The sequence below is a fragment of the Mustela lutreola genome, chromosome 1 (genome assembly GCF_030435805.1).
Source record: "Mustela lutreola isolate mMusLut2 chromosome 1, mMusLut2.pri, whole genome shotgun sequence".
Lineage (NCBI taxonomy): Eukaryota > Metazoa > Chordata > Mammalia > Carnivora > Mustelidae > Mustela > Mustela lutreola.
Genome location: NC_081290.1, coordinates 142,974,297 through 142,994,826, shown reverse-complemented (window position 1 = coordinate 142,994,826; position 20,530 = coordinate 142,974,297). Strand labels below are relative to the sequence as shown.

The window sequence follows — 20,530 nt, the reverse complement described above, 5'->3', positions numbered from 1 at the left end:
ATATAAACTGTGTCAGTTTGCTGAATTGAAATCTCAAATGTCCTACAAATATATTCTCTGTTTTCTTCATTCTAATTATTACAAACAAAAAGTAATGGCACATTTCTATTCTTTACTCTCTCTTTTTAAATTTAGCTTATATTTATTTAGATTCAATTAGCCAACAGGTGGCACATCCATAGTTTTTGGTGTAGTTTTCAATGATTCATTAGTTACGTTTAACACCCTGTGCTCAGGACAATATATGCCCTCCTTAACGCCCATCACTCAGTTACCCCATCTCCTTTTCCAGAACCCTCAGTTCTTTATTCTCTTTCAAAGAGAACAGTTTCCATGGGTGATGTTCAGTAATACTTCTTGATTACAGACCTTACAGAGGACCATTAACTCTAGATTTTCACATATGGATCATAAGGTAAGTATTCCTTTACTTAATATCTTACCAAGTTTATTTTTTTCTATGTTACATTTTTGTTTGATCATGTAACACACTTCTGATTAAGTCATTAACAGGTTAAGATTTTATATATGGTTTTTCATTTCCACTATCCCATAATGGATCCATTCTTACTATATTAAATAGTTGTAAATTTTCATTTTAGATTTTTAGAAAAAAGTGTGCATACCCATTTTTAATTTTCTCAAGCAGCCAGCTGTTCATATGTAAAACTGTAAACTCTACTTTTCAAAATTACTCTTGATAAGGTATTCACGTAGTAATCATGAAAATAAAAGTAAGCTATTTATACTAGTACTCATAATAATTTAATAATATCACAATTAATAACATCACTGGAAAAAAATTATCATTTGCAATAAGTCAACACGTAAGTTCAGATTACCTGCTATTGTGTTGAGAAACATCAAATACTCAAAATTTGAAATCTCTCTATGCTGCCATCGCTGAGTCATATTAGAAGCTTTAAAGAGTTGACGTGGACTAGCTAATGAGATACGCCTGCAAAAAACAGAATTTGATATAGAATCAATTTAATTATAACATAATAATAAATTATGAATATCTGTGCTTATTCTGTATATTTAACATAAAAAATGATATCTGTATATTCTAAAAAGTTCTGTCCATGTTTTACTAATGAATACAAGAAATGTTTCAATGTACAATTAATGATTACACGATTTAGACTAACCACAGGTCCATGATACATATTCTATTCATTCAAGTAAGCTGTCATTACAATGCCATTATAATATCTAGTTTCCATAAATGTTCATTAATAATAGTACTATTAATAACTTACTGAATTTACTTATATAAAAGGATTATAATAACTCAGAAAGATATAAAATTGTATTGACATCTTTTTCTGTGTGGGGGTTTCTTTTTGTGTGTATTCACATCTTTATCAATTTTAATAGTTCTCTTAAAGACAACACGTTTTAAATTTTAAATTTAAATATTATGTTTATATACCCTTTATAAGACGGAAAAGGAAGATTCTAAATTCTTCACATGTCTATTCATGGGGTGGGACAAAGGTAAAAGAAACTATTCTTTTTTTATACAGCTTAATAATAGATGACCAAGTTTTCTGTGTTTTTTTTTTAATGCAATGTAAATAACAAAAGATGTAACTGACTAAAACTAAGTTAGAGTGGTAAATAGGTGGCAGGATTAATTATTACCTTCAGAACCTAGGATCTCAGAGAAGTATGCTGTGACAGTTCTTCTTACCACGAAAGACAAGGTAACTATATTTTCTGTTTAATTTTCAAGGGTATAATTTAAATACTATAAAATTTACCCACATAAGTATACTACTCAATGATTTATTAATAAATTTCTAGAGTCCTGTGATTATTACCACAATGTACTTCAGACCATTTCATTACCACAAAAACTTGCCTTGCGCCTATTGACAGTTAATCTCCACTCCTATCCCCAGCTCTAGGTAACTATCAATCTGCTTTCTGTCTCTATAAACTTGCCTTTTCTGGACATCTCAGATAAATGGAATCATACATCATGAAGTCTTCTGCACCAGGTTTCTTCACTAATCATAATGCTTTTGAGATTCATCAATATGGCATGTTATTAGTAATTCATTTTTTAATTGCTGAATAGTATTCCAGTGCATGAATATAAAATATATCACATTATAAAAATCCATCTTAAAACTCTTGTAAGAGTTTTACATATATTCTGAATACAAGATCTTTATCAGAAACACTATGTACAAATATTTCTCCCACTCTAGGACTTCTCTTTTCAAATACTTAGTGGTGTCCTTTAAAGTACAAAAGTTTTAAATTTTTATTAAATCCGATTACTCAATTTTTTCTCTTACGGATTATGCTTTTGGTGTCACATCTCAGAATTCTTTGCCTACTCCATGGAAAAACCATGAAGGTTTTTCTCCCACATTCTGAATTTTTTTTTTTTTTAAGTTTTAGCTCTTAAATACATGTCTATGATGCACTTTGAGCTAATTTTTTATGAATACAGTATGTTGAGTGCTTAAGTTCATTTTCTTGCAATGAAATTTTCTTGACTATCTAAATGTCTCAGCACTATTGTTCAAGGATTATATTTTCCTCATTGAGTTGTGTTAGCACATTTCCTGAAAGCAAATGGATTTTATTTCTGTATTCTCAATTTTGTCCCATTGATTTATATGTCTATTTATTTACAAGTATCAGACCATCTTGATTACTGAGGCTTTAATAATTAGTTTTGAAATCAGGTAGTTGGAGTCCTCTAACTCAGTTCTTCTTTTTCAACATTGTTTCAGCATTGTTCCAGATCCACTGCATTTTAGCTCTTCAGTATCTCCAAGAAAGTCTGCTAGACTTTGAGAGGGACTGCACTGACTTTATAGATCTGGGAAGAACTAACATCTTAATCATACAAAATCTTCTCATCCATGAGTATGGAATGCCTCCATTTATTTGATGACTGTCTTAAATTTCTATCAGCCATATTTGATAGTTTTCAAGATACAAACCTTACACTTCTGTTATCCAGGAATGAATCCAGGAATTCCCCACCCTTTCTAATCTGGATGCCTTTAATTTCTCTCTCCTTCTTTTCCTTTCTGACTGCACAAGCTGAAATCTCCAATATAGTATTGATAGAAAAGGTGAGGATGGGGAGGATGGGGATATTTTAGCCTTCCTGATCAGTCTTTCAACACTGTTTCCCAATTATTATATCTTTCTTTTGAGCTCCAACTGCCTATTCAGTATTTCAGTACCGACATCACTCAGGGCTTTCAATCTCAACAGATCTAAAACAAAATTTCTCATATTTTGTCCATCACCTCATCTTCACAACCTCGACCCCAAACTTGGGGGGACAGATACACAACTATGCCTTCTCCAGTGTTCCCAATCTCAGTAGATGCTATTCAGCAACTTAAACTAAAACTTGGCAAGACACACTGGACACCTCCCTCTCTTGTCATCCTCCATTATCTAACTAGTCTCCAGGTCACATAAATTGTATGCTCTCAAAATTTCTAAACAAGGATGTCTCTCTTTAACTGCACTATCAGCATCACATATCACCTGGATTTCCACAATAAACTCTTTTTTTTTTTTAGATGTTATTTATTTATTTATTTGACAGACAGAGATTACAGAGAAGCAGGCAGAGAGAGAGGAGGAAGCAGGCTCCCTGCTGAGCAGAAAGCCAGATGCAGGGCTTGATCCAGGACCCTGGGATCATGACCTGAACTGAAGGCAGAGGCTTTAACCCACTGAGCCACCCAGGCGCCCCTAAATTCTTCTCTCTGAACTGACACTCTTCTTCCCAGAATCACTAAGTTCCAATGATATCTGCCTTCCAACATTCCTTAAAAATACTGGAACCTCACCTTATTTCAGGACTTTTACATATGATATTTCTGCTTTTAAAAGTAAGCTGATTCTATTCTTTCAAATTAAAACTTAAAAGTCACATAGGAGGACATTTCTTTTTTTTTTTTTTTAATTTTATTTATTTATTTGACAGAGAGAAATCACAAGTAGATAGAGAGGCAGGCAGAGAGAGAGAGAGAGAGGGAAGCAGGCTCCCTGCTGAGCAGAGAGCCTGATACGGGACTCGATCCCAGGACCCTGAGATCATGACCTGAGCCGAAGGCAGCGGCTTAACCCACTGAGCCACCCAGGCGCCCCAATAGGAGGACATTTCTGGCCACAGAATCCAAAGCATCTCATCTCTACTCCACTAATCACTATTATAACACCCTTATTATATTCCTCCCATCACTTACACATTAATTTATTTTGTCTGCATATTTGTTAAAACATGCATGGGTAAGATGGTATCTATCTTGCCCACTGCTGGATAATAAAAACTCTGTTAGTGTTTGAGATCTATTCAAATAGCTGGTTTAATGAATTAACCTACATCCAGCTTTCATTAATTGTGGGAAATCATTACAAAGATTTCCCAGGTATGATAACACATATTAGTTGATGAATAAAACTCTAAAAATAGATAATTAGTAGAAAAAAGACTTTCTTATTAAGATTAAGAAATTTACTATACAATTCTGAGCTGTTTCATTCTGAACCTGAAATTGGTCATTAAATTATAAAACTAATCAAAATCCTCACTGGCATTATAAAGCAACTACTGCTTATCATCTAGAAAGTCCACTTTAGGTGCCCCTTTTACATAAGAGTTGTACCCTGTGGTAGTTTTAAAATATGTTCATAAATTCTTTGATACTTTCTCTCTCTCTTTTTTTTTTTTTTTTTCATTTTTTTTGATACTTCCTCTTTAAGAAGTGAAACTTTTCCCCTCCCTTGGAGCCTGGGCTATATTTAATGACTACATTATAACAAATATAATGCAGCAGAATTGACAACCTACTCAGCCTATCACGGGTAGGTCATAAAAAGACACTGGGGCTTCTGCCTCATTCTCTTTTGAATCACTTACTCTGGGAAAGTCAGCTTCCATGTCATGTAGACATTCAAACAGCCTATGAAGAGAAGACTTGATAGGAAACTTTTATTTCTTCTTTTCTAATCAAGATGATCAGTAGTTTCCCTTCCTGGTAATGCTTTTCTGTGGATTTTGAATTCAGATAATGCTTCCCTCATAGAATAACTTTAAACATTTGTCTTTCTTTTCCATTTTCTGTAATAGTTTGCCTAGAAACGGTATTATTTCTCCATTTAATATTTCATAGAATTTGCCAATGAAACCATTTGAGCTAGGAATTATCTCTGTCAGAAGACTTTTAACTACAAATTCAATTTCTCCTGTAGAGGTATTAAGGTTATCTATTGGATGGAAATTTGTCCATTTCATCTAACTTGTCTAAGGAACACAAATTTGTTCATAATATATCCTTATTTTCCTTTAAGTATCTGTGAGACCTGTTGTGATGTCCCCTCTTTCATCCTTGATAGTAGCAATTTGTGTCTTTTTCTTCATAAGTCTTGTGTATATATTTATTACATTTATTAATCTTTTCAGAGAAACAAATTTTCATTGCATTGATTTTTATTTATTGTTTTTGCTTACATTTTTATTAATGTTCAGCCTTTATTATTTTCTTCTTTCAACCTATTCTAGTTTACATTTGTTCCTCTTTTTCTAGTTTTTCAAATAGAAGTTCAGTTGACTCAAAATGATGCATTAATAATCATTTAATATGAACTATAAAACAGAAGGAGTTTAAAATAAGTAAGAAAATTAAGTAAGAAAAAATACTAATACAGATAATTTTCCAAATTTTTCTCATATAAAACAGTACCTGGTTTGAGGTAAACCAAAACTGGTTCCAATACCAACACGAGGTAGATAATTAACCACTTTCTTTACTGTTGCAGGGTCTGGGAAGTTGAACATTACAGCAACTATGAAAAATCATTTTTAAAAGTTAGAACACAACATAACTTCCTTCTTGGAAAACTGACTTCTTTGTCTAATAAAATATCTACTCTTATTTCAGGTATACAATTCCTGCCATATTACTTTTATTATAGTGCATACCAAGTTTTAGTATTAATAACCACAGGTAATAATCATTTTATTTATAAATACCTTAGTCACAGATAGTTCCTTCTCCAAACACTGTCAGAAATTCTAAAAACTGTTGTTGCATTAATGTGACATGAAGCTGAGATTAGCTACATTTTGAATTTACAAAATTGAATTTTAGCAAGTTAAACATATATATCTTGAGTTTCTATAAATATTTAAAGTTTTAACTTTACATATTTAACAGTCTAACACCAAACATACTATAGATATAAGTACTAAATTGTCACATATTTATTTCCAATGATGAAGTTTAAAAATTATTCTCTTTACAATTTTTATGTTTAATAATTTGTATGCTCACATAATCCAGAACAATGTGTGACCTAAAGGAAAACTTTTCCTCTATAGTTAATAATCAAATTTAAATGTTTTCTAATCATCTCTACGTCAATAATACCACAATTTGAGACTATCAAGAAACACAACCAATACACAATACATATTTAGTACATGAATCTTAATTTATTAATCATTATAAATTTTTGATCTTCTTAAGAAATACAAAAATAAATTCAAAATCATGGGAGAGAATTTAGAAGGTGTCAATTTGGACAGTCTTAAAATTTTAATTCTATTATAATTTTAGCATCATAACCACTATGTACTTATCTAGAAAATGATCCCTTTTCTCTACCCAGTTTAAAAAAAATTCTTCAGAAAAAATTTATTACTCTGGTATAGTTTTAAACACTGGCATTACCAGCATTTTTCAGGTAAATAAGCACATGATCATTCACTAAGGTGTCATATATACATATCCAACATACCTTCTTAATAAGCTATCCCTATATATCCATTATTACATTAAATATAGGGGGAAAAAAACTACAACAGAAAAACTATCATAATGTTATGGCAGATAACAAAGGTCATGAAGGAAAGGCGAAAGAAAAACACACAAAACCAAGGGTGCATAAGAAATTTTAAAGGAGTAAAATATGAACGAGGATGAGCAAGTAATTAATACTGAAAGAGTGTAACAAAACCCCTTTGGGACAGTGAAAATGCAGGCTGAACTAAAGAGTGAAACATTCACTTGATTATTTGCCTGGAAGAATAATGTTTACATTGGGAAAAAGAGGTATGTATAGGGGAGATGACCAAATAGGAAGGGAAGATACATCTCCATCTAAAGAAATCTGTATTCTAAAAAGACACTTCACTCCATAAAGGGAAAATAATGTGTGTATGGAATATACCTTACTTTGTGTAGATTTTTTTAAATGACAATGTGTAGAAAATAAAACTTCAATCTACTTATGTATAAGGAGTATGTACTATAAGTCACTAGGTTTTATATATTCTCCCTGGTATGCCTCCACTCATATCCACCAATGCTTTTACTTCAAGTTCACCTTGTCTCTCCTATTTGTCTTAATGAATTTCAGCAACTTCCATTTTAAACCCACAAATCGAATTTTAGTTATTTCAAGAATGATGTAATACAAAGCAACCAGGACACTTGAGTACCATTTTCTGATGGTCCCTTTATAAATGGCAATAGATTAGACTAAAGATTGAATAAGTGTATCAATTATTTGATTACCCTCTCCCCTCTATAAATGCATCCACCTTCCAGAAGGAGTTTAAGCATCAGAGCAATACTAAGAACATCAAAATTCCCCAACTGATTAAATAGTGAGTTATTTGCCATATTTAGAAAACTTTTCACTAATCTTTAATATGGCCAGAAAACTAAAACTACTACAAAGAATTCTAAGAATGACCAAATGGGGAAAAGAAAAACATGAAAATGCATGACCTCAAAAAATGAGGTCAGTATGGCAGAGAGTAGACTACAAATTACTATCTAAATGGAAACAATACGGTATGTTCAAAAATAAAATCTGAAAGAGATGGAGGGTAGCTTTATAACAATATACTTCTGAAACATATTACCTCTGTTTGCCATAAAGATCTCCAAAGCTGTATTTTGCAAAAGATAACGACGAGAAAAGATTGATCGTATCTCTGTGAATAGCCATTTTCCATGCAGCCCTTCTGTATATGCCAGGATCTAGCGAGGAAAAAAATAAGCCCAAGTAAGTAACAACAGTTTAATTTTTTCTTTTTGTTTTTTTCCCCTGAATAAAACAGAAAATACCCTATTAAGAAAAATAATTTCTAAAAACTGCAAAAAGTTATGAAAATAATTTGGAGGGAGACTAAGAAAACAGACTGCAACTTACATAAAGGAAACAATGAAAAAGCAGAGCAAAATTATAAAACATCTATTTAGAAATATATTTGGGGCATTTAAAAGAACTGATGTGGGGCGCCTGAGTGGCTCAGTGGGTTAAAGCCTCTGCCTTCAGCTTAGGTCATGATCCCAGGGTTCTGGGATTGAGCCCCACATCGGGCTCTCTGCTCAGTGGGGAACCTGCTTCCTCTCCTCTCTCTGTCTGCCTCTCTGCCTACTTGTGATCTCTGTCAAATAAATGAATTTTTTAAAAAAATCTTAAAAAAAAATAAAAGCACTGATGTAATCTGATGCTTTTCAGGAAATACAAATTTCACTATTTAGTGATCGGGTTTTGAATCCTGTTATGGAAAGTTAAGTTTTAGATAAAAAGAAGGAAAACTTCAGAAGAATGCCCTACGTGCTTATAGATCACATATACAATTCAGTTTCATATAATACAAATTTAATGTACTCAGAAATATATTTTTTATGTTATGTGAGGTTTTTATCAGGTTTTGTTTAAGTACAGTTGAAACACAATGTTACCTTAGTTTCAGGTGTATGTATAACTTAGTGATTTGACAAGTTTACACATTATGCTATGTTCACTGTAAGTGTAGCTACCATCTGTCCTATTATATTGCTATTACAGTATTATTGACTGCATTCCTAATGCTGTGCCTTTTATTCCTCTGACTCATTCATTTCTTAACTGGAAGCTTATACCTCCCACTCCCCTTCACCCATTTTTGCCCAGCCCCATCCCTCCCCTCTGGCAACCCTCAGTTTGTTCTCTGTATTTAGAGGTCTGACTCTGCTTTTTGCTTAATATTTGTTTTGGGGTTTTATTTTTTGTTTCTTTTTTTAGTTTCTATTGCAGAAGTACCTTTTATATGCTTTAAAATATATATTTAGAGCAAATCCTAAGTTCTCATTGCAAGGAGAAATTTCCCCTTTTTCCTTTTTTAAAAAAATTATATCTATATGAGGAGATGAATAAACATATTGTGGTAATCATTTCACAATATATGTACAAGAAACCATCATGCTGTATTCTTTAACTAATACAGTGATGTATGTCTGTTTTTTAATAAAACAAAAAATTATATATATCTTCAGGTTCATAACTTCAAAAAAAAACATCACATTTTAAGGTCACTGTTAAGCCAACAGTCACTCATTCAGAAAGCACAAAGACTGACTGTATAAGAGGTTAAGTATCATTTTGTCAGCTAGGCTAAACACAAACCTGCAAATGAACTCAACATAATCTCTCTATGGAGTAGGTGGTTGTCAGAGTAACTTGTTACAATTCTTGTCATCCCATGTGACAGACGCAGTAGCTTAGAATGCTTTGCCAACTCAAAGTAATCCTGTCTTTAGTCCTAAGCCACTTTGCTGCTTTGTTATTCAAGTTTTGTTTTTTAAAAAGCTCATTTCAAAAGCTTAATTATGAAGGTGTTAAAGGAAAGCCAGATGTGGCATTTCTTACATAAGTACTTCACCTAATATTAATTTAATTAAAAAAATGAGATGCATTTACTATCATAACCTAATGAAAATCCCTGAAAGCAAATAATTAAGATATCTCTTTCTCAAAAGTAACCGCCATTAAAAAATTCAAATAGAATGACATGTGATTATGATATTGAAAGGTAGGGACAAAGATGAGATAAGCAAAGAGAGAAAAAAATAATAAGAATTTATCCCACAAGAACTTTCTTTTTCTATATTCATTTCCATATTCTAGATTTTAAATACAAAAAAATCTATATTCCTCAATGTAAAAATGCAATTTCTTTGGTAAAAAAAACTACCTTATTTAATTCACTAAGTATGTATTTAGATCTTTCTACGAATTCTATTTTCGGCACTAACGATCTAAAAACAAAAGAATAACTCCAAGTCTCAGTGTTTTTTGAAAAACAAAACAAAAGTTCTAAGGACCAAACAAACTTTTAGTTTTAAAACTGGTGATACAGGGCGCCTGGGTGGCTCAGTGGATTAAGCCGCTGCCTTCGGCTCAGGTCATGATCTCAGAGTTCTGGGATCGAGTCCCGCATCGGGCTCTCTGCTCAGCAGAGAGCCTGCTTCCCTCTCTCTCTCTCTCTGGCTGCCTCTCCATCTACTTGTGATTTCTCTCTGTTAAATTAATAAATAAAATCTTTAAAAAAAAAAAAAAAAAAAAAAAAAAAAAAAAAAAAAAAAAAAACTGGTGATACAGGCATCTATTTTCATTCAGCCAATACCTGCATAAATAAGATCAGGAGAAATGAACACGAAAAGAAAGAATAAAACTGTAAGTCTTACTCTCAAGATTTTTTGAAAGCAGAGGCTACATGTACATGGTCTCTCACCATGACCAGTAGGCCCAAGCCTCCAGAGCCTACAGTGCCTCCTACTTGGTCTCTCTATCTTACCATAGCAGAATCTACTATGACCAGAGGAGCCAAAGAAAAAAAAAATTTTAATAGAATTTTAAAATATAAATCAGATCACATCATTCATGCATTTAATGAACATCCCACTACATGCATAATAAACACTGACGCTCTTTATAATTATTTATAATGCCTTACATCTGAGACTCACTGATGAGCCCAATTCATTCCTTTTTGGGGCCTTCACAGATATTTTCTTGTCTGACTCAAATGTTCTCCCAAATCCTCACATAATTAGCTGATTCTCACATTAGATTTTTGCTCCAATGTCACCAACTCAGAGAAGCCACTGGATCTAAACCCCACTTCTTCCATAACCACCTCAAACTCATCAGATTTCCTTCACAACACTTATCATTACTTGAAATTTTTATCAGCTTGCTTGTCCATTGTCTCTATTTAGCACTAAAATATTAGAGTATTAGTTCTACCAGAACAAAGACTTTTATTATACTCTATTTCCACTGTCTAGAACAATGTCTGTCAAAAAGAAGATGTTTTTGAATGATTACATGAGTCAGTGAATAGCAACCTAAGCTCAATATATGGCCCAAATTCATTTTGTTTGGACCATATGACATTTTAACAAAATATTGAGATTTCTGGTTTCTCAGAAAAACTAGGGCATCTGTCAAACCTAGATCTATCTGCCACATGGTAACAACTGACATACACCCATCATTTTGGCACAGTCTCTACTCATTCATTCATTTACTATTAACTGTCCAGTTCCTGTTGGCATTTGAATTTGCCACCCTAGACTTACCAAGTAGGAGACAATCTAGTATATGTTCTGTAACACTTAGACTCCAACCTAGTATCGAATTATTAGTAAGGAGAATGAGAGCCAGATCAATTAAATAGTTAATACAAAGTCCCTTGGGAAGTTAGTGGCAGAGTCCAGCCTACTTCCATATTCTCCAATACAAAAATACAAAGGTTACAATATACATTCTACATTGTCACATTTGTAAAGGACTTAAATATTTGTTAAACTATAACTCAACTTATCAGAATGTTCATCAACTACATTTGTCTTCCTGTCCTTGGGTTATAGGTGAAAGAAGGAAATCAAAGAATACAAATAACAAAGACTCCTCTAAGATCTATGATATGCTAAGAATATCACACACTAACCTGAAAATTCTACCTTTTATATCTATAAAGCTATATAATAAAACCTGTTGCTCATAATGGTGGGTTCAGTCATTATAAGATCATGGCCATGCAACTAAACATTTAATTATATTCAAAGATACTTCAATTATTAATAAAAACATGCATACTAAAACAGTATTATAAGATTTTTAATGTACTGAAGGTTTTCTAATAAAAAATTCAATTTATATCCCATACCTTTAAACAGTATAGTTATTAAAAAACTGACTTAAAAGTGGGATGCTTCTTTAAAATGTTTTATTACCAAATCATCTTCACAACTACAGAAAATGACATAAACCCCATGTACCCATTACTCAACCATATAAAATCCTCACATTTTCCCATCTTATTGCATATCTTTAAAAAATAAAGCATTTTAGAGGTATTGACATTCCCATATATAACTCTTCCTAATCTCATTTTCCTTCTTTGTGAGAGCAAATCACTATTCTTGTTTTAAGCTTCATCATTTCCATGTCAGTTTTTACACTATTAGTACATATACATCCATAAATAATATCCACCATTGTTTTATATGTTTTCAAACCTGATATAAACCAGGTATCATACTGAAGGTATGACAGTAGTGTGCTTTCAAATTAAATATAATTTGGTCTATTGTGTTAAAAGTGAGAGAAAAAGAAACAGGAGGAGAGAAGACAAAATTATATAAAATTGCCATAAGTATCAAAAATTAAAATCACACACAAAAAACTAGCATGACTTAAAGAGAATTAACAAATGAAGTTCTATACTTACGGTCAAGATAGCTGGGCTAAAATGAAACAAAAAATCTTTTAAGTAATACAAGTAGTAGCTGAAATTGATATAATAACATTTCTTTAAGGTATTCATTAGGAAAAGGTGTCAGTACTGAAATGCAGCTGAGGCCTTGCTAAGCAAGAGGTTTATTTCTTATTGGAATAGTATATTCCTGGTCTGAGGCTTCACTTCAAAGTCTCTAGAGTTCAATTAAAACTGGATTAGGTGGAAGCAGATCCTTCTTTGGGACTTTCTGTTCGCTGAAACTCTACATACACTGACAGCACCCTAGACAGAGGTCTAGCCCTCCAATGAATCAGTTGCTATGGAAACCGTATCATTACCATTGCTCTGCAGTTATGACCCCAAGTCTAGAATAGCTTGAAAGCTTAAGCCCACAGACTCTTTGAATGTTTATCACCTTGTTTTAATAAGGTTAGTATTAATAGTAAAAGTAAATTCAACTTTATATTTTTATAATTTGTTTAACAAGGATATTTAATTAAAATGTTGAGGTAAGAGAGGAAAGAAAGAAATCAGCACTTAATTTTAAATATACACACATACACATTCATCAAGTGTATATACCATTTCTTTACATTAAAAATATTAAACATATCTTTAAAATTTTTACCTAAAAATTGAGCCTTCTGAAAAGGGATATATTATTTTTCCCAAATAATACACATAATAATTTCTTCTATCTTTCAAATAATGTACTGTGAATACATATAAAAACTTCTTCACCCTGTTGCATTTATTGGCTTAAAGGAAATTAATTTTTCCACTTTCCTTTTAATCATTTATTTTGAAAAGCTTATGAATTTATTCAAATATAATCTTATGTTTGCTCATCCTGAGAGAAATAGAAATGTATTTATTGCCCAATTGCATAATTTTATTGAATATCAAGCTTTAAAAGAATTTTTAAGTAGTCTCTAAAAACAGTCATATTTGCTTCATTTAAGTAAAGAAAAAAAGTTTTGTTTTCAAAAACTATACAAACTACCCTCAATAAATTTAAAATGTTTTTTAAAATTTTAAAGGGAAAAATATAAAAATGATAAAATCTTTTACCTCAAAAATAGAAATAGGTGTTTGTATATAAAAATCAGTAAAAGGCTTTTTAAAATACTGTTCTTGCTTAATGTTTAAGACTAGCATTGCAAACACTAGTCCCACATATTTGTCAGGTTTTGGAGGGTTTACTTTGAGGCAATTTCATATTGATTTCTGAAGAATTTGATAATAAAAGTAAAATTAGATAATATATATCACCAAGTATACTTACAATTTTGTAACAAAACTTTTTTTATAAAATATATAGAATATATGTAACATCATGAAAAATGTTTCAAACTTAATATACAAAATATAAGCCAATCATTCTATCAATTAAGCGATGACACCACTGGAAGGAAAGTCAAGAAAATATTCATATTCCACTTTCATGAAAAGCAATTATAAATTAGTCACAAAGATTATACATTAATTTGAGAAAACAGTAAATATTTGAAATATATCTAAAATGAAAAATAAAATGTTTTCATTTTAGATATATTTCAAATATTTACTCTTTGAAATATACTTCAAATACTTCACTGAAAAATATTCTAATAGCAACTCATCACTAGATAAATTTACAAATTTTAATTATAATAACTGCAATGTTAACAAACTAGTAGAAAGTAATTTTAGTCAAGTATTTTAAAGTTTACCATGCTGTTATTAACATAGTTTTTGGATTTTGCTGCATACAATTTTCTCTGAAATTTGTTATCAAAGCATGGCACTTACGAGTTTATTCATAAACTCAGAATTTATTCTAATAATACTGTATTCTAGTTGGCTTATGGATTTACATCATCACCTACCATAGAACTATTAAGTTTTCAAAGATAAATTCTTAAGTAAAACTTAGAGGTCTTATTGAATTTAAAAATGATATATAGTTGGTTGATTAAAACTTTACAATAGTAATTTTGCTATTAAATATTATCCATGAATATGCAGAATGTCTCCAAACTTTGAAAAGAGCAGAACAATGATAACAAAAGTACGAAAGTTATGAATATGAAAGGAAATTACCTATTAAATTAATTATGAGTTATTTAATTTTTTTCCTTCTATATAGTAAATTTCCTCCTGCTTACTAGTTACTATGATGTAGTACAGTATTCTCCTTAGCATTTTCATGGGTGACAAATTCAATTAAACATATTCATTACTCTAATGTTCTACTTGGCAGTTTAGTCAGTATGAAAAATTAAAAATATATAAATAAAATGCTACGTGACCTCTGTATTGATTGGGCTAAAATGGTTTTAGCCTGGGTGTGGATGATGGGGCAGCTGGGAGGGGCAAGAGGGGAGCACACAAACACATACACTCTTATGTTTTCTCTTCCAATTACTGAGGGAGATGATAAAACCACAGCAAATGATGTATCAGCTCATTTTATCTTATCGCTTTGGGGCTAGGTGACAATGAAGTTCATATTTCACTGGCTCCCATTGAAGATTGTGAAAATTACTTGCCCTCATGACCTGAAATTTCACTAGAAGACAGAAATTTCTCTTCTGCAAAGTAATGCAATTTTTCAGATGTCAACCTTTAGCCCAGCTTTAAAAATTAATTTCATTTATATTAACCAATGATATTGATATTTTCACAGCACACTCTTTGATACATGAAGCACTGACTGGCAAATTGATGTTGCTTTAGATGGGTAAAACTATTTTATTTTAAGCTGTTATGGCAGACAGATTTATGGCAAACTGAAATTCCCATTTCATAATTTAATATTTGTGCTGGAGTAGTGTACCTTTAAGCCCCTTGCCTGTAAATAATTCAGACGATTTAGTTGGTTCTGTTTTATTTTCAATATTCTTCAGCTTCAAAATAATTTGCATTCTAAATGATGTATCATAAAAGCGATCTCTTACTTAACATTTAATATATATCTTAATGAGTCAAAAGCAAATGTGGCAATGCAGAAGTATAAACAGAAGGTATTTATATATCATCAACTAAGTTTTGATTTAGTTTTTTAATTTAAATATATCTGCATCTAATTATTTTTAAAAGAATCCAAAATATACCACAAAAGAATATTAAGGAACATGAAAGTACCTTACTTTATTTTTCACAGCACCATGTGAGGTAAAGGTATTACACTTTCAGAAAAAGAATAAACTTAAATAACTACCTGAATTAAAGAATAAAGATACCTAACTTTTAAATACAAACATAATAAAAACAAAACCACAATGTCAATTTTATCATGAAGAAGGTGTTAAAGTGTTCCATTTGATTTTACTATGAGATAGAGAAATTACCTTGCACTATATAAAAAAAAAGAAAAACTTCAATATTTTGGATTAGTAAAAGAATTACTAATATATAGTCTGGAATCTTAGCAAGTTTATTAACTTTGCCCAGTAGAGTTTTGTCTATTTCAAATGATTCCTTGAAAAGACAATCATTACCACCAATACCTATTGTTTTTTTTTTTTTTTTTAAGATTTTATTACTTATTTGAAAGCGAGGGCACATGTGAGCAAGTGCAGATTCCCCACTGAATAGATAGCCCAAATCGCAAAGCTGGGTTTCATTCAACAAATAAACCATGATTTTCAGTTCCCTGTTAAATTCTTTCTTATTCAAAACTCCTGTTTATCACCACTGGTTTTGGGCTTTTTGTAGTCAAGCTTTTATGATACCAATACAATTTGCTTCATTTAGTTTCGGTTCTTATTTAAAAGCTATTTATACTAAATGTTGGATTTTGTTGTAAAACTTCATTTGTATTGTGAACCTACACTTTCTAATCTTCAAGATTTGCCCTCATTGAAAGTATTTATCTTCATGAATTTCACATACCATTCCTTCGTCTAGCCAGTACTACCCACAGTAATGCTATGTATCATAGTGCCAAGGAATTGTGACGGTAATTCTTCTACTCTGCGGGGCTTGACCCCAGGACTCAGAGATCATGACCAGAGCCCAAGGCAAACAATCAAAAACGACTGAGCCACCCAGGCGCCTCATGACCAACACCTTTTCATTTTATTAATAAGGTAAGTTAAACATAAGTATACATAAATTTATGCATTAATCTATACTCTCAAAATCAGAAAAAGGCAAAAAAGACATTTCCCTCATTCAGCTATTTTCTCTCTAAAATTTTCTTAACACCGCTCTGGCCAACTTTCCATCCTCAAAATCACTTTTGCATTTTTTATGTTAACAATATGCAAATTGTTTTTTATTCAAACATGCTTATATTTAATTTTTCCTTACATCAATGATATGGGGAAAATGGTAAAATAAATTATAATTAATGATTTTTCCATTTTGATTGGGAAAATTCCTAGCAACACCTCAAAAACTTGTGAGAATAACATGCTTTTGTCACTGAACTCAAGGTATGAAGTATTTTTTCCTGTTATTCCACATATTGATTCTCTAAAGTCAGGAGCTTTCTGTGCCTTAATAAAAAGTTTAATTTCAATCAGCACTAATAAAAAAGTACCTAATTTTAAATATATTGGAATGTTGTATAATAAATACTTTTAAGAAAATCAAAAGACACAAACTACTTTTCTTCTCAGTGCCAATTCTTACTTTATGAACTCAAACTCAATTTCAAATTGGTATCAAAAGCTCTCCATAAATTTGTGAATTAAACCTCTAAGTTAGAAGTACCATCAGCCAGCGTGTAGCTAGACTACTTTTTGTAGCAGGTACAATGTGATTTAGCCATTAGAAGTTTCTCTGGTGAAAGGCAAGGGAAGTAGGGGCAAAAATGAACTATTGGGATTTCATCAAGATCAAAAGCTTTTGCTCAGCAAAGGAAACAGTTAACAAAATCAAAAGACAACTGACAGAATAGGAGAAGATATTTGCAAATGACATATCAGATAAAGGGCTAATGAACTTAGCAAACTCAACACCCAAAGAACCAATAATCCAATCAAGAAATGGGCAGAAGACATGAACAGACATTTCTGCAAAGAAGACATCCAGATGGCCAACGGACACATGAAAAAGTGCTCCATATCACTCAGCATCAGGGAAATACAAATCAAAACCACAATGGGATATCACCTCACACCAGTCAGAATGGCTAAAATTAACAAGTCAGGAAACGACAGATGCTGGCGAGGATGCGGAGAAAGGGGAACCCTCCTACATTGTTGGTGGGAATGCAAGCTGGTGCAACCACTCTGGAAAACAGCATGGAGGTTCCTCAAAATGTTGAAAATAGAACTGCCCTATGACCCAGCAATTGCACTACTGGGTATTTACCCTAAAGATACAAATGTAGTGATCCAAAGGGGCACGTGCACGGGATGTTTATAGCAGCAATGTCTCTAATAACCAAACTATGGAAAGAACCTAGATGTCCATCCACAGATGAATGGATAAAGAAGATGTGGTATATATACACGATGGAATACTATGCAGCCATCAAAAGAAATGAAATCTTGCCATTTGCGACGACGTGGATGGAACTAGAGGGTATCACACTTAGCGAAATAAGTCAATCGGAGAAAGGCAACTATCATATGATTTCCCTGATATGAGGAAGTGGAGATGCAACATGGGGGCGTTAATGGGGTAGGAGACGAATCAATGAAACAAGATGGGATTGGGAGGGAGACAAACCATAAAACACTCTTAATCTCACAAAACAAACTGAGGGTTGCTTGCGGGGGTTGGGAGGGTGGGTTATGGACATTGGGGAGGGTATGTGCTGTGGTGAGTGCTGTGAAGTGTGTAAACCTGGTGATTCACAGACCTGTACCCCTGGGATAAAAATACATTATATGTTTATAAAAAATTAAATTAAAAAAATACTGAAGGCAAAAACAAACAAACAAACAAACAAAACTCCCAAGATTTTAACAACAACAACAAAAAAGGTTCTCTGGTGAGTAAGATATTTAAATTAATTAAAGGGAAAACCTTTACTTATCTTCACGAAACTTGCTTTTGTTCTTCAAAGAGTAAAGAACAGAGATAAAATGCAAAATGGAAAAGAGAATTTACAAAGAACTTCATGCCAACAGCCTCAGACTCCCAGGACACTTTTTTTCCTAATTAGAGGAAGATATTTTTCTACATTATTATACATGTATTTTTATTTTATTTTATTTTATTTTTGCTTTCTTCCTGAACTAATCACTCATTTTGTTTAGCTGGAGTCAGTTATAAACAAGTAGTACAGGTTTCTATATATTCCACAATAGAGCATACACTAAATACCGTGCTTGTATTTAACTTTGGATGTAGTCTTTCAAAAAGCAATTTTCTTGAAGAAACTATTGTATTACACAGAACTTTATAAAAACAATTTAAACGAGATTTGGTTAACCTGATTCCACTGTATAACTCCATAACATTGCAAAACCTCCCCAGACTGGAGTTCTTCCTGACAGTTCTTTGAGGTTAGGCCACTGGTCTTAGTCATCTTTCTGTTCTATTTATAACACCTACCACAGTGCCAGAACACAGAAGAAGACAGAGACTGGTGAATACAGGGTCAGCCCAACCTTGCAAACTATATACACAAGATTCTAGGACACATGACCACAAATATTGGAAACCAGAAAGGGGTAGAAAAATGAGATGCAAAAATGTAACATAGCATTTTTTAAAAATCAAATTCAAGGGTCAGAGTACTTTAACTTCCAACCAAGATAAAGTAAGAGGCCAGATTTACCCTTATACACAAATAATATTTAAAACAGATGGATGGAAAAAATTATTTTCAAGACTGTAAACATCAAGAATGAAAGACAACAATCCCTGAAGGACGAGAAAAAAAAAGTGGCGACACAAACTATTACCCCAGCTCACTGCCTCAAGAAATCTGCATGCTCCAGAGCAGCAGGGTACCCTGGGCAGAACACTGAGGTCTCCTGAAGTACAGACAACAGAGTGGAGAACAGTGAGAGCAACGCCACCAGGTTCATAGGGCACAGCAGAAGAATGGAGAGTGATGGAAAGTAACTGAGCTTCTGCATGATCCATAGTCTTTTAGCTGAGTACTCATCAACCCATGTGTTAAAACAAAAACAAAAACAAACAAACAAACAAACAAACAAAAAAACCAACAACCTGAAGCCAGTAAAAGAATTATCCCTCCAAATTACAAGGAACAATACCCAGAGCTCAAATGCCAAGGCAAAAAAACCAAAAAACAAAACAAAACAAAACAAAAAACAACTCATAATTCATGGAGCACTAGGTAAAGTACTTAGAAGGGTTTTGCCTCCCTAGGGGGGAATAATTAGCCTGAAACTAAATGTTGCTCTGGTCCTACCTACCAAACTTTTTGTGTTTTTAAGATGTTTATTTATTTATTTGAGAGAGAGAGAGAGAGAGCGAGAGAGCGAGTGCACATGGACACACGCACAAGCAAGGGAATGGAGCAGAAAGAGAGGGAGAGTGAATCTCAAGCAGAATCCATGCTGAGCACAGAGCTTGATCTCCAGAACCTGAGATCAAGAACTGAGCCAAAACCAATGAGCCACCCAGGTGCCCCCTACCTAACAAACTTAAAAAGCAGGATCCCTATGGATCAAACTATTTCTAAGTAACTTAACTGTATCACAAAAAAATGCATTAAAATATTTATAGACTAGAACACAACAGGGTAAAATTTATCACAGCTGGTATTTAATTCAAAATTACCAGACTGACAAAAAAATCAGGAAAATATCACCCATAATGAATAAAGAAATTAAACAGCAATGACCCAGAAATGACCCAGATGACTTCTGTAGAAAAGGACATCAAATCAGACAAAATAGATTTTAGAACAAAAAATATTACTAAGGATAGATAACAGATCTATCAGCTCATTTCACTGATATGATATGAAATGATCTGATAACAGAACATTTCACTGAGAGGCCATAAACATTCCAATTGTTTAGGAACTGAATAACAGTG

General features: G+C 32.4%; 1 protein-coding gene across 4 annotated transcripts in view; it reads right to left on the bottom strand.

Moving 5' to 3' along the window:
- Positions 1 to 20,530, bottom strand: part of LRBA (LPS responsive beige-like anchor protein) — a 742,234-nt gene that overhangs the window by 210,345 nt on the left and 511,359 nt on the right. For all 4 annotated transcript variants that reach the window (XM_059175618.1, XM_059175627.1, XM_059175636.1 and 1 more), the window contains exons 41-43: positions 7,922 to 8,039; positions 5,733 to 5,835; positions 843 to 958 (exon numbers count right to left, since the gene is read on the bottom strand). In XM_059175618.1, the coding sequence (XP_059031601.1) occupies positions 843 to 958; positions 5,733 to 5,835; positions 7,922 to 8,039 (337 nt within the window). The remainder of the gene's footprint in view (positions 1 to 842; positions 959 to 5,732; positions 5,836 to 7,921; positions 8,040 to 20,530) is intronic.